Source organism: Alexandromys fortis, unplaced genomic scaffold (genome assembly GCF_014885135.2).
Source record: "Alexandromys fortis isolate MF-2015 unplaced genomic scaffold, M_Fortis_MF-2015_v1.1 scaffold_127, whole genome shotgun sequence".
Classification (NCBI taxonomy): domain Eukaryota; kingdom Metazoa; phylum Chordata; class Mammalia; order Rodentia; family Cricetidae; genus Alexandromys; species Alexandromys fortis.
In genome coordinates, this window is record NW_026068006.1 from 3,896,313 (window position 1) to 3,910,565 (window position 14,253).

Here is a 14,253-nt window from a genome sequence, read left to right on the forward strand (position 1 = left end):
TCCAAGATAATTAGCAGCTGAATCTGTATTTTTTATTTTTTAATTTATAAGGTAATCACATTTCTCTCTTTCCCTTTCTCCTTCCAAACCCTCCCAGATACCCATCTCTGTCTTCGTTCAAATTCATGACCCACATTGCATTAATTGTTGTTGCATGTATATATGTATGTGCATGTATATATGTATATGCACGTATATATGTATATGCATGTCCTGCATATATGTATATGCATGTATATGTGTATATGCATGTATATTGTTGTTGCATGTATATAGGTACATGCATAACACGTTTAATCTTAACCCAAACCTGCTCTGTATAATGTAACTTGTAGATATGTTTTGAGGGATGGCCATTCGTTATTGGAAAACCAGTTGGTGTGCTCTGCCCTTTAAAAATAAGAGGAAGAGTAGCATAGCACTTTTTTCCTTCTGTCTGCTGGACTTCAGGGCAAGGACATTCTTTTTACTTTTGAGCTACTCTATTTATGTTTTTCCCAGATTGGTAAACTCGAGGAGAGAGAAGAGAGGGAGGGAGGCAGAAGACACCTATTTCCCTCTTGGTGGCCTGTTGGGATTCAGCCTCAGTGAAATTCGCACTTTCCAGGATAGGAGCGTGAGGATTAGAATTATTAAGCAAAATGGACAAAGATAGAAGAGAAACAAAAGAGAGAAACCCACAGCAGCATTGGGAGGGAAATTCAGTGAATACTGAACCCGCCCACATTTGTTTTTCACAGGTTTAGGCAATTCACTCTAAAAGGGGAAGGGGAGGCAACAGATGTCCTTGATGCAATTTAGGGAATAGACCAAGTATCTTGCAGGCAGCTACTCCCTGAACTTCCTGCCAATCTCCTTTGAAGGAGCAGGAATAGAAAGGTGGATCAGGATCCATCTCTGTATTGAAAATACTAATTAATCACACCCTAGGTCAGGATCTCTTGTTTGTATTTGCGAAGCCTCCCAAAAGCGAACAAGGAGACCGAGTCCTGTATGTAAAAAAGCAAAGAGCCTTTATTTTATGCAAGTTTGCAAACTCGGTCTCTCCGCGTGTCCAACGTATTGGAATAAACGAAGAGCCCAAGCTCAGTTAGAATTGGGTTTTTATAGTAGTAAAGGTGGAAGTGAGGGGTTTCTGAGGTTTAGGACCCCTGATTGGCTGACATTTGTCTAGGGGTGTCCTGTGGAGTGTGCTGGCAGGTGATCCTATCTACAGCTGTTGGAATGTTAGGCATTTCCTTTGGATGGTCTGTTCTTGGGTGGTGCTCAGATAATCTCAGTTTGTGGTTCTTCCTGCAGCCAGGTATTGCTTCAGGGTAAACAAGCCGAGACTCAGGCATCTGTTAAATTTATTGATGGCTGAGTCCTACTCAGGCAGGTGATAATGGTCCGAAGTAAAGAACTTCCTTTGGTTCATTTATTTAGCTTACCGTGGCTGGCTTCTACAGTAGACACACGTGTAGTAAACAACTTTGAAAGAGGAAAAATAAGCTCAAACTCCCTGACCTTTAGTCAAGGTGGAACAGGGTCCTGTACGTGGGCCCTCACAGTAGCCAGGAAAATGAAGGGATAAAGGAAAAAAGATCCAGAGTCCCAGCACTCCTTTCCAAACCCTGTCGCCAGCGATCTAACTTTCTCCTGCTAATTCCTAAACATCTCAGCTGTCTCTCAATGACCAGACTTTCAACACACAGGATTTGATGCTGAATTTAATATCCAAGTCGTTGCAGAATAGAAGAGTAGCTAAAGCAACTGTTTGAGTGTTGCTACACTCCTACCTTTGGAGGTAGTTAGTGTAATGGATTATTAAAAAAAATGCTGCTGATCCCTGAGTAGCTTGCTGCGGGATCCCCAGCGGCAGCAGGCAGTGGGCAGGGGGTCCCAAGAGCAGCCAGTCCTAGGCAGGGACGGTGCATGAGACCATGCCGCAGGTCTGTGAAGTTGGTTGGTCCCTGGCAGTCTCCAGAGGCTGGCAGGAGAGACAGACGGAGGCATGGCATACAGAGTGAGGTTGGATGTTTATTTAGTAGTTGTGGAAAGGAAGGGAAAAGGGGAAAAGAACAGAGAGTCAGAGAGAGAGGAGAGACCGAAGCTGCCTCTCCGAGAGGGAGATGGAAAAGAGAGAGAGACTTAGGCAGCAAGCAGGAAGGGAGACCTGCCTGCCTCAGCAGATGGAGGAGGGAGTGGGCGTGGCTTGTCTCTTAAAGAGACAGAACAATCATTACAGTTAGGGGACAATGAAGCCCTTACCTTATTAATAACCCTCATCTAACCTGGCCAATAGCTATATAAACAGGGGAAATCTGGACATAAAAAATAAATCAAGAGTATGTCCCTACAAAGTATAGGCAATGAAATGGCTCAGTCGAGATAATGTTCTGTAAGGTACAGGGCAGGCATCAAGGGACCCAAACTGCTGCTATGTTTTCTTGGATTCACAGGCTTCAGAAGTCTCTACAACTGCATTCCCATCGATAAACCAAAGGATGATATTTTCTCATGCAGCTCTGGCTAGCCTTTATCTGGTCTAAAGCCAAACTGGCTGGGAGCAATGCCAGTTCGGCTTTCCACCAGGCAGTGACCATGGATGGCTTACTTGACTTCTCTGGGTCTCAGTTTCCTCATTTGTAAAATGATAATGACTGTGATGATAATTGTACCTTCATCAACACGTTACAAGCAATGAAAGAAGAAATGTCTCAGGTGCTTCGAGCAGTACCAGACATAGAAAAGCTGGTTAAATATGTACCGGAAACATATTTTTCTAGAATGTTGGACTTTGCAGCAGTTGATACAGTCAAAACTATGTATCAAATGCACTCTGGAGAATATTGAAGCAGCTTGTTTTGGAGTTGGACCATATTGAAATGAGCCCCCACATAGATACTTTCTTAGAAAAAAAAAATAGTTCTCACTTGGAAATAAGAGAGAGTGAGTAGAATGTGCACTCATGAACCCTGTTCATACATCCAAGCTCTGCCTTCCTCCTCTGTGGGGCACTGACATCCCAGCTCTGCCTTCCTCCTCTGTGGGGCACTGAGGATGTCACGTCACCTCCTAAGTTCTTCCTCCTTATCTAGAGCAGTTATTGCCCAGGAAAGCTCTCAAGGGTGGAAAAGGTTGTGCAGTGCTCATATATTGTTTGGTGTGTCAGCTGTGTGGCTGCTGAACATTAAAGTGTGCCAGGTGCAGGTAAATCCTCAATTTGTTTAGTGTACCATGGAGCATGGAATTCTGGGTCTTGTGGTAAGAATCACATGGTTAGATATATTTTAAGCCAAATTAATTCTGATTGCCAAACAGAACAGCAAAGGAACACCACCAGGAAGATCTTAAGGCACTCGCCAGCCAGCCAAATGCAATGTAAGCATCTGCAAAACTGCTTGGGTTGCACAGACCTTCCAAACCTCCCTGAGTAACACCTGCAGTCCCCATGCAGCTAAGGAATCTGATCAGATGATATTCAGAAACGCTTATGTGTTCAGGAAGTAAGAAGAGGTGGAGTGAGAAGTCAAACAAAGCCCCAGGCCCTCTCTCGCTCACACCTTCTTGCTCTGGCATTGTCTGTGTTTAGTCTGTGCTTTTCATGACTCCTGCAAACAAGTTGGCATGGGACAGAGGGGTTGAGAGAAACCATCACTCCATGCAGTGTCTACTGCAGCATGGAGCTTAAGATATTAAGTAATTGCTGTTCACGTTTTGTGACCTCTACAGTAACAAGAGTAAGACATTGCTTAGATGCAAACACCAATTCACTTTTATCAAGAGTAACAAATAGACTCTTAGCCTGGAACAAGGTATGCTGATTGCTCCTCGTGTTTTCTAATGCAGTTGCCTAAAATTAAATTATAGAATCCTACTGTTTATCACATACAAACAGATTCTGTGATTACAACTTAATCCTGAAATAACTGTGTTCTAGTTCCCAGTCTTTGCCTATAAATTGAAACCCCGTTATGTGTGGAGAAACCACTTATTTTAATGTCAAATGAAAATCAGAGTGAATGACCACTCAGAAGGTTCCAGCATTTTCTGTGTAATAGTGGCTCATCAATTACAGCATTAAATACACAGTCATTTATAAAATGCATGTTAAAAAGGAAACCTGCCATTTATGGACGGAATTGTCATCCCCATATCAGCTGAAGCACATTTTCAGTTGTGGGCTGAACACACCGTGAAACCTGACAGCTACTTAAACTCTGCTGGCTTTATGCTGCCACCAACCCTTTATGAGGCTGAAGCTGCCCACCAATCATTTACGGCTCTGCTCTTCCCTGGTCATTTACTATTTAATTTTTTTTCCCTCACAGATAATTTTTGTGACTTCTGGGCTTGATTTAAGGTCTAATTTTGCTTAATGAATGGAAACAGCTTGACTGTTAAACTTTCTTCTCGTGCCCACCCACGTGTGGCTTTATGATATTCTAACTACCAAAGTCTTCCATTTAAATTGTATAGCTATTTTTACTCCGCAAAATAGTTTTATGGAGCTCATTCTGGGAAGATATTTCTATTGACTTCAACAATAACAATTTAAAATACAGTTTTGCTGTCCTATTACTCAGTCGGAGTCTTTGGAATATAAATTTTTGTCATGCGATTTGGTCTGACCACATTCTTATACTGAATTAGCTGCTAGTTTCAGATACTTGTTGCAATAATTGCTTTTAACCATTTCAGGAATTTTTTTTTAAATTTTCAAACCCATTTAAAAATTATAATTGTGGATATACCCTTCTAATATAAATGTGTTCATGCATGTGCCTTTGTTTGAGAAGGAAAGACATTTCCTGTGCTTGTAGAAGCCCATCGCCAAGTCGGACATCTCCACAATGATTTTTACTTTGCAGACTCGGGAGAATATTTGTGAAGTCAGTGATGAGGAATAAAAGACCATGGAAGGAGCTGAACAGCTTATATTTCAGATATTTCTCTCTGGATTCTCTCATTCCCATTACAATTGCTCCTGCCACTCTTGGTCTCATGCACAGAGAAATGTAGTATGTTTTATGGAAGTATTGTTTAGGTATCAGTGTTCCTTGGAGAAAATATATAGGATATATTGCTATAGAGATTCACATACTATCTTTCATACATATATACATATACATACTCAAGTTATTCATATACATATCCTATTATACACACATATATAGTCATATATACGTGTATTTGCTTGTTTTACAATAAGGAATTGACATTTAGCATTATGGTAACTGACAATTTTTAAGTAGCTATTACTCACAGTACATGTGAGCCATGTTGGAATCCCCTTCTCCTATAACCTATCCCCCCCCCCCCCATACACAACCAGTCTTAAAATTTTGTTTAGTTATCTGTTGTCTGAGGTTTCTGTCTTGCCCAGTTCCTGCAATCATTAAGTCCCAAAGAAATCACACAGAGGTCCACATTAACTATAAACTGATCGGCCTATTAGCTCTTATAACTTACATTAGCCCATTATGCTAATATGTGTTAGCCACATGGCTCAGTACCTTTTTTCAGTGGCATAGTCACATCTTGCTTCTTCTGTGTCTGGACAGGACTACAGAGGGAGCTTCCCTCTTCCCAGAATTTTCCTGTTCTCATTGACCCGCCTCTACTTCCTGTCTGGTTTCCCGCCTATATTTCCTGCCTGGCTACTGGCCAATCAGTGTTTATTTAAAACATAATTGACAGAATATAGACAAGTGTCCAGCACCAGTTATCCTTAAGTCCTGTTTCATTTTTTTGCTGCGACAGACATTTCCTGCCTCCTGCAACATAACTAGACAATGAAATCAAATACAAGTGAGCGTCATGGGAGAAGTGCAGGTGAAAGTGGAGGGCTGGTATCTGTCCCCACACTTGGCCTTGGCTTAGTGTTGCCCTCATTGCTGCATTCACAGTCACCCCAAGGAACAGGGACCATGGTGTCAATGCCATTTACCAACTAAGTCCTCATGCGAGTTTTCTCCATTGCAGATAAAACATGGAAAGCAGGTTTGGTTGTTTTACATGCAGATTTTGTGAGACTCATTCTGTGTTCAGTTATTTGCCTTCACTCTGCACAGCTTTGTTTTGTTTTTAAATCTCTTTTTCCTGTATTATTCAGTGGCTGTGTTTCCACATGGGGCAGGATTGTTATTAGTCCATGCTGTGGAAGGTTCGGGGGACCGTAATAACTTGAAGGAATCTGCATGTCTCCTGACAGGGAAAGCTGGTGCTTTTGAAATATTTAGGTAGGATGTTACAAAACCACACAGAAATAGTAGGTAGTCCCTAAAGTTATTGCTGTGAATCCGTCTCAATTATTCATTGAGTTTGAAGAATGCCACACTTTCGCATGGGATGTCCTGAACTACAGAGCATGGACTATCTGTGTTGCAAGCCTGAGCCATCATCTGTTTCTTTGCAGATGTTTGCAAATATGAGGGACCTGTGATTACTAACATTTCAATATCCAGCCTGTTCTCAACCTCTTCTGTTTGCTTTTGTCTGCTAGAAGAAAAAGTGGAGCTGGAGACAGGCTAGAAGATTATGTAAGATGAAGACGCTAGTGAGGGAAGTCCTGGGACGGCAGGGGCAAGAGATCGTTCTTGGCAGGGGAGTGGGTTCTCTGGGAAGAAGTATTGTACTATTGGAGACACAGGGAATATTGTAATATTGCATGCATGCATACAAAGTCAAAGCATACACTTTTTATTTACATGTATATATAAGTGTTTTTTGAAATATTTTTATGATACACATAACATTAAGACTGCATCGTCTTTATATATGACAAAGTGTTGGAACAGACTGTGTTCTAGTTTGCTTTCTTTTGCTGTGATATAAACACTCTAATAAAAATCAATCTGGACAGCAAAGGGTTTATTTGGCTTATACTTCCAGCTCATGATTCAGCTTTGAGGGAAGTCAGAGCAGGAGCTGAGCCAGGGACTGCCACAGAAACCATGGAGGAAGGCTGCTTAGTGGTTCACTTCCTGGAGCATACTCAGCTTGCTGTCTTATACAGCCTGGGCCCTCTTGCTTAGAGATGGTGCTACCTTCAGTATGATGACGGGCTCTCCCATATCAATCCTCAGTCAAAACATTCTTCACAGACATGACCATATGCCAATCTGATCAAGCAATGCTTCAGTTTAAATATCTTTTTCCTGGGTCAACAAATGTTCTTGAACTTCTTATAGAACAGGAAAGATGTAAGTATAGAAAAATGAATGTGCTATAGCATGTCTCTTAGCCAATAGATAGACAATTTGATAGAAAGAGGTGTTTGAACTAGGAGGTTTGGCTCACTTAGCAATAAATTACAATATCAAAACATTGCTGAAAATAAACAGTCCCGATTTCCTGATGGTGATGTTCCCTCATTTTTGTTGTCCATTAAACTTTTTGATCTACTTTACTGTGTTATTATAATTATCTTATTTCAATTATCTGTTTAACTGTACAGAAGCTCAGTGCTGCCTTTGCTGTTTTGGTGCTCTGGTTTCAGCCTCTGTGTGAGCTTTTCTCAGTGTGAGCTAACCCTGTGCTGATGGGTCTGTATGTGTGCCTCTCGGTGTCTTTGTTAGAACGACCAGGCCCGTCTGTGCATTTCTCTGCAAGACTGTGACATGTTACATACATGCAATATTTCATGCCATCTGCTATGGAATCCTGACAGTTTATCTCAGGTCACCCCCCACTCCATAGGAAGCTAAACTTTTTGGACCGTGTTTTGGGAAAACATCTCATCATCCAGGGCATGCATAACCACTTGACTTCATCACTCATGAAGTTCAGCAATACTGTCATGTGTCCTCCTTTTCTTCCTCATGCAAACCTTTAGTTAGTATTCCTGATGAAGACACAGACGCATCATAAATAACAAACACATATCTACTCATAGTACATAGAAACACTAAGCACTAATACTCATATAGAACTATAAAGCGAAGACTAGAACCAATTAGGTTTATGTACCACACAGCTCTCTATCTCAGACCCAACCTACTTGTCCTTCTTCTTCTAGGCTTGGAATTCTGGAACTTTCTGGAATCACAAGCATGTTTTGTCATTCTTTTGTACTCAGTTTGAACATCCTATGATTTGAGGTCAGAGAATGTGATTCTTCCTGCTTAAACCTTCTATCTCTGCCTCCCATTTTATCATAATCTTTCTACTATCATTTTCTACTGATTAATTACTTCTCCATTGAATATTCTGTCATGAAAGATAACCTTTGGGAAAGCTGAGAATGAGACTAATGTTGGCAATGACTAAAGACCGCATGAAAGATGGAGCGGACTTCATCACAGTTCCATTGAAACAAAGCAAAAGCAACAACGAAGACCAGCAAACAAGGCACATTTATATACACCATCAATTATTCTTGCACTTAACATTCCTATAATAAAGATTCTACATCTTCTGAATTTATTAGCCTGGTATTTAGTATGTTTCATGTCCAAAATAGCAAAGACAGTTCATTATTGCTGGTTAAATTAGCATCATGAAAATGTGGCCAGCAAAAGGTCATGGAAATGAAGAACCATCCAACTGCACAGTGTATCCAACCATTTATCACTATCACTTTTAAAAGGCAATCTGATTATTTAAATTAACTTGGCTAAAGGCTAGAATTTGGATAAAAGTTAATAACTTAAACCTAAATGGCAGGATTAGGTATTCCTTTGGATAAAGCCGAGATAACATATATGCATGCAGAGAATTGAGATTGTCCTTGAGAGAAATTAATGACAAGGGAGCTGTACCCAAATCTTCTATATGTGAGATTTCATCAAAAAGTTCACTTTTTTGGATTTTTATAGTCTAAACTTCATATACTTTTATTTTATTTATTATTTTTTATTTCAAGCTGATAAAGTCAGAGTTTCCTAAGAAGGACATTGAAAAATTTGTTATTTATTTGATAGTCCTAATTAATAATTCTGACTGTTGAGATAAAAGACAAAAATATATGTTCTATTGTTTTGTATTCTTAACAGAAACCAGGAGTTAAAAGAGCTTGGTGACCTGTCTCCACACTGGGACAACCTACGGAAAAATGTCCTTACTCACTGTGATCAAATGGTGACAATGTACCAAGACATTCTGACAGAGCTTAGCAAGGAAACAGGTATGGAGCAGCGACGCCTTTCTGAATGTCCCGTGGAAACAACAGCTGGAATGGCTGTTGTGGGGATGAGAGAAGTGAAGATTCAACTCTGTGGCTCTCTTGTCTCGTCAGCTAACGCAAGGGAGCATGAGCTGTACTGCTCTGCATCATGGTATTATTATAGTAATATAATAATAAAGGGAGGAATTCTAAAATTGATGTTTGTGAAGAAAGTAAGGGGATTAATATTTTCCTGTCTGAAGTTCTTGTAAGATCATTCACTTTTGCCAAATGTGTCTTTGAACACACACATATATCATATGTGTTTATGGATCTGTTTCTTCATTTGCTAATCATTTCTAATCTTCCTTCTTCTAGGGTCCTCTTTCAAATCCAGCAGCAGCAAAGGAGAGAAAACGTTAGAATTTGTTCCAATAAATCTACACTTGCAGCGGATGCAAGTGCACGGCCCTCACCTCAAAGGTATCTGATATTCCTCCAGGAGTGTCAAATTGTGCCACAGTGTGTGCTTCTTTAGCAGGTGATGGTGGCAGAGACCATAGTTGAGTTAGGTAGCAGGAAGTCGAAACAACCAAAGCTGATGTTGGTCTTCAGCCATGAAACAAAGCAACACTGTTTCCATGTTTCATGGAAAGCTTGTGTGTATATATACTTGAAATATACTTGAATTAGAGATGAAAACCCAGCCTCATCTCCTGAAATAGCATTCATCATGGCTGAGGGGTAATAATTTTCTGACTGATTTAATTGTTAAAAAGAAAAATAGGAAACAAGCTTTTCTGTTGTTATCTTTGGTAGAGGCCTAAACTGCAGAGTGAAGCTACACCCTGCTTATGCGCTTTGGTGACTGTTAACAGCAATACTCTTTCTTGTGGGAACAAGTGAGTGGGTGAAATTTAGTGAATGGAAAGTGGTAGAATATTTTGTTTGATCTCTTGTCTATGAGAAAGGTGTGGGTTCTCAGAGCACAGCGGAGCTGGATCTCAAGTGACTGATACACTACATTTTTTTATTGTTCTGTAAAATCCTTACTGTTTTTTATTGTTATTACACTCATTTAATGACTATCATAATGGAAACCAACAAACAATGATACGTAGACAACCAGAAATCCAAATGTCAGCCAGGCCATGTAACCCTCTGAGCCTGAGGGGAAGCCTTACTTCATTATTAGGTGGTTGCTGATCTTGCCTTTTTTAAAATTGATATGCGTATACATCTTGCTAATCCTGCAGCTTTACATGCTGCCTTAATTTTTTTTTTCCTCTAAGATTCTCTGTGTCTTCCTCTCTCCTCACTCTCACTTGCTAGCTTTCTGTTCAGTTTCTCTGTCGGAACACTGGTCATATGAGGCCAGAGCACATCCTAGTTATTCGTTATCAGCTTGAGTTGGTTGCAAAGACTCTGTTTTGAAGAGCGGTTTGACAGCGGGCAGAATCCTCAAATGCAAGGCTAATGTCGGGCTCTTAGAACAGGTGACTGAGCAGCACTAACTTTGCGATGTCTCTTACTGACAAATGAGGTCGCCTGCAGGTAACTGCAGGTTCCTTCGGACTACTAATGTTTCATCTTTATAAATGACCTAAGTGTGCAAATATCCACAACAGAGATGATGAACACTGATGAAATAACAACAGGAACAGGAATAAAATCCCCAGAATGAGAACTCTAAGTGCAGACTCCACAATACCTCAGTGTATTTTACTTCCAAAGTCCATCAGTTAAAACATTGTAAAATACATATTCTTATACTATTATAATAGTCTGTTGTAAGTCTTTTACATGTTAGATATAATAAAGTACTATATTTGCGGTATAAAATGTAATGAATTCAAATTAAAGCAATTGTTTTTCTTTAAAGAAGTAAAACTTTAGTGTTAGTTTTGAGCACTTAATCCTGTAATTGAGCAGCAACATTTTGGCAGGTCTATTTGAAATGTATATTATTGAATTCTTTTATGTAACTATTATTCATGCGTTACTAATTTTGGATATCGGAGCTCCATAAATCTTAGATATATGAGCAGAATTTTACAGTTTTACTCTAGTGCTTTAATGGGTAGAATTTGTTAAAGGGCCATGAAGCCATAGTATGTGCTACAGAAACAGGGAGGAAAGGAGAGAGGGGAAGACAGAGAGGCAGACACAGAGTGAACACTTGCCCCAACTGAGTCAATGAGACTTATCTCATGGGTTCAGTTTTGAGTTTCCTGAGGCAGCCCTACCCATGAGTTTAATTCAATGTGTCTTAGTTACTGTTCTACTGCTGTGATGAAATACGATGAACACAGCAGCTTATAGAAAGAAGCATTTAACTGGGGGCTTGCTGAGTTTTAGGAGGCTGGTCTATGATCACTATTGCGGGAAGCATGGAGGCAGGCGCAGAGGAATGGAGCTGGAGTGGCAGCTGGAAGCCTGTAGAGAGAGAAAGCCAGCCTGGGCATGATGTGGACTTTTCAGCCTTAAAGCCCACCTCCCAGTTATAGAGCTCCATCCCACCTTTCCTAAATATTCCACCAACTGGGAATCAAACCTTCAAATATGTGAACATATGGGGGGCATTCTCATTTAAACCCACATCGTGAAAAGGAAAATCAAAGATATGCCACCCCAAAATGGGAGTCTCTCATAGCCTTTTAGTTGTTGATTGAGTCCACAGGGAAGGAACTAGCTTTGTGTTTGAATAGACTAAAATGAAAACCTTGCAAGCGTACTATTGTGTGTACATGCACAATCATTGATTTTCCTTGTTAACTATTTCAAGTGGTTGCTATTAAAAGTACCTTAAATAATGTGTATCTAAGGCTATAATAAAACAAGAATCTTAATATCATGAGAGTGAACTTAGAATCAGGTGCAACACCAATTAGATTTTTCAGTGTAACTGAGAGTGTTAGTTCCACGAGGAAGGACCAAGCAAAAGGGCCTATTAGAGTTTCCTCAGTGCTTTATCTCGAGAGTGTAGATGCAGCATCTTCTCAGTATGGATAATCTTTCTCAGATTAGCTCAGTCATGATCCCAAATTGTTTGAGCTATTTAGAAACACAAGCTCACCAACCGATTGATGTCAAATGGATTTGTGTGCCTTTTTGAAATCAGGGATTATGTTTAAATTGTTCCTTGATATGAGACCATCATGCATAGAATTTTCTATTAACACATTTTTATAGTTGAGGAGATTTTAATAAGATCTCCTGTAAAAACAGAACCATCTTGTTTCTATTATTAAATGCCATTTAAAAGCTACAAGACATCTCAATTATGAATTCTCAAATAAATCTGCTCTCTGTGGCTTGATGCAGCTCACCCACTGAAGCATTGCTTCCCTATGGCACAGAACGTGTTGAGATTTTCACGAGACCAAAGGTATTTTTCAGACAGCATATAATGTCAATAAAGGAAGGCACATTTTAAAAGAAAGACAAAGGAAAGGGCCTTTAAGTACTTCTTTTTTTTTTTTTTTTTACTTTTCTATGAAACACTCCACCTTGTTTTTAATGATTGTCTTTTGACACTAAAATCTGAAGAGTTCTGTCATATGTGACTAAAAACTGTTCAAATTATGAAAATACACAAAGAGTGAGAAAATAAGAATACTTTAAAATAATAGCACTCTTCCTTGTTATGAAATTGCTACCTTTCAGTTTGGATTTTGTTATATGAGTAATTCTATTCTAACTCTTCTATCTCCTCTTGCCTAAAGAAAAACAATCAATTGCCATTAATTCTTGTTTTAAAGGAGTATGGCTAAGAATAAATGTGACTCTTTAATTGGACATCTTTCTTCATTATTCTGAGACCAGGAAATTAACTACCTACATTGATCAATCTGCTATTCTGTAGCAATTGTGAGTGAAATTCAAGGCCCTGGGATCCCGAGAGAGAAACCTAGTTGTTCAAACATTTATCAATAATTGTTGGTTCTCAAATGGGTATTGCAAAATACTAAGTTTTGTTAAATAATAATTTTTGGATTCCATAGAAAACACTTGTTTTTTAAGAAATTGAGTGTATGTTATAAACAGTGCACTGTTATTTCAGATCATGAGACAGTTTACGTGTCCATATCTGTAGCTGCAAAACAAAATAGTCTGCTCATACTAAAATCCACATTCATTTGGGGAAGAAGATTCAATAGGAATTTTCTAGTTGGCTTCTTCTGTGTTTCTTTTTGGCTCTCAATGCTAAAATTTAAAAATTCAAATAAACCTTTTAAAACTGTGAAATAGGAAAAAAAAGCTTTGCCGTCAAAGCTCGTGACCATAGCATAGATTCATAATGTTTCAAGCTTTCTAAAAGTTGAGTCTGGCTGAGAGTCAGAACCAATATTCTTATAAACATAGGAACGCCTGCCAGAGTGGGACTGTCACACCCTGACCCAGACGTTAGGTGTCCCATACAAGAGACTGCATTAATGAAATATCTCAGGTGACTAGAGACACGGGAAAATGAAAGGGACTCCATTTTAGGATTTCTATAAATACCATAGGTGACTAGAGACACGGGAAATGAAAGGGACTCCACTTTAGGATTTGTATAAAGTACTAGTTCTGCAACTGGATGATCTCAAGTATTTCTACGAAGATCAAATGGGGAGTATTTTAGGGTCTCTTCTCTCTTTAAAATATATCTAGTGATGATTTAGAGTTTCTTAATAATGTTATATTGTTTATGCTTTGACCTTTTCTTTAATCCATTCTTCAGCTGAGGAATGTTGAAATAAGAGCGGTGGGGCTGCGTCCCCAACACCCCGGCCGCTTGGCTAGCTCATGCCTGAAATAACAACACACAAACTGTATTCATTTAAGAACTGCTTTGCACATGAACTCTAGCCCTTACAGGCTAATTCTTGCACCTGGACTAGCCCATTTCTAATGATGTGTGTAAGCACCCCAAGGTGCGCTTACCGGGAAGATTCTAGCCTCCGTCCATCCTGGTGTCTCTGCTCCCAAGCTGTCGGCTCTCTCCAGGAGCCGAGCAGAGTCTGACCTCACTTCCTCTTCCGCCCAGAATTCTATTCTGTTTATTCCTCCCACCAATGCTTTAACCTATCAGGGCCAAGCAGTTTCTTTATTGCTCAGCCAATGAAATCAACAGATTGATATGACACTCCCACATCAGAGGAACATTTAGGTTATTTCCA

The 14,253-nt window shown here is 39.6% G+C and overlaps 1 protein-coding gene across 4 annotated transcripts in view; it reads left to right on the plus strand.

Annotated features, from left to right (window-relative positions):
• Inpp4b (inositol polyphosphate-4-phosphatase type II B) overlaps nt 1–14,253 on the plus strand; it is a 696,298-nt gene that overhangs the window by 536,591 nt on the left and 145,454 nt on the right. For all 4 annotated transcript variants that reach the window (XM_050161508.1, XM_050161511.1, XM_050161509.1 and 1 more), the window contains exons 14-15: nt 8,979–9,109; nt 9,467–9,571. In XM_050161508.1, coding sequence (XP_050017465.1) covers nt 8,979–9,109; nt 9,467–9,571 — 236 coding nt within the window. The remainder of the gene's footprint in view (nt 1–8,978; nt 9,110–9,466; nt 9,572–14,253) is intronic.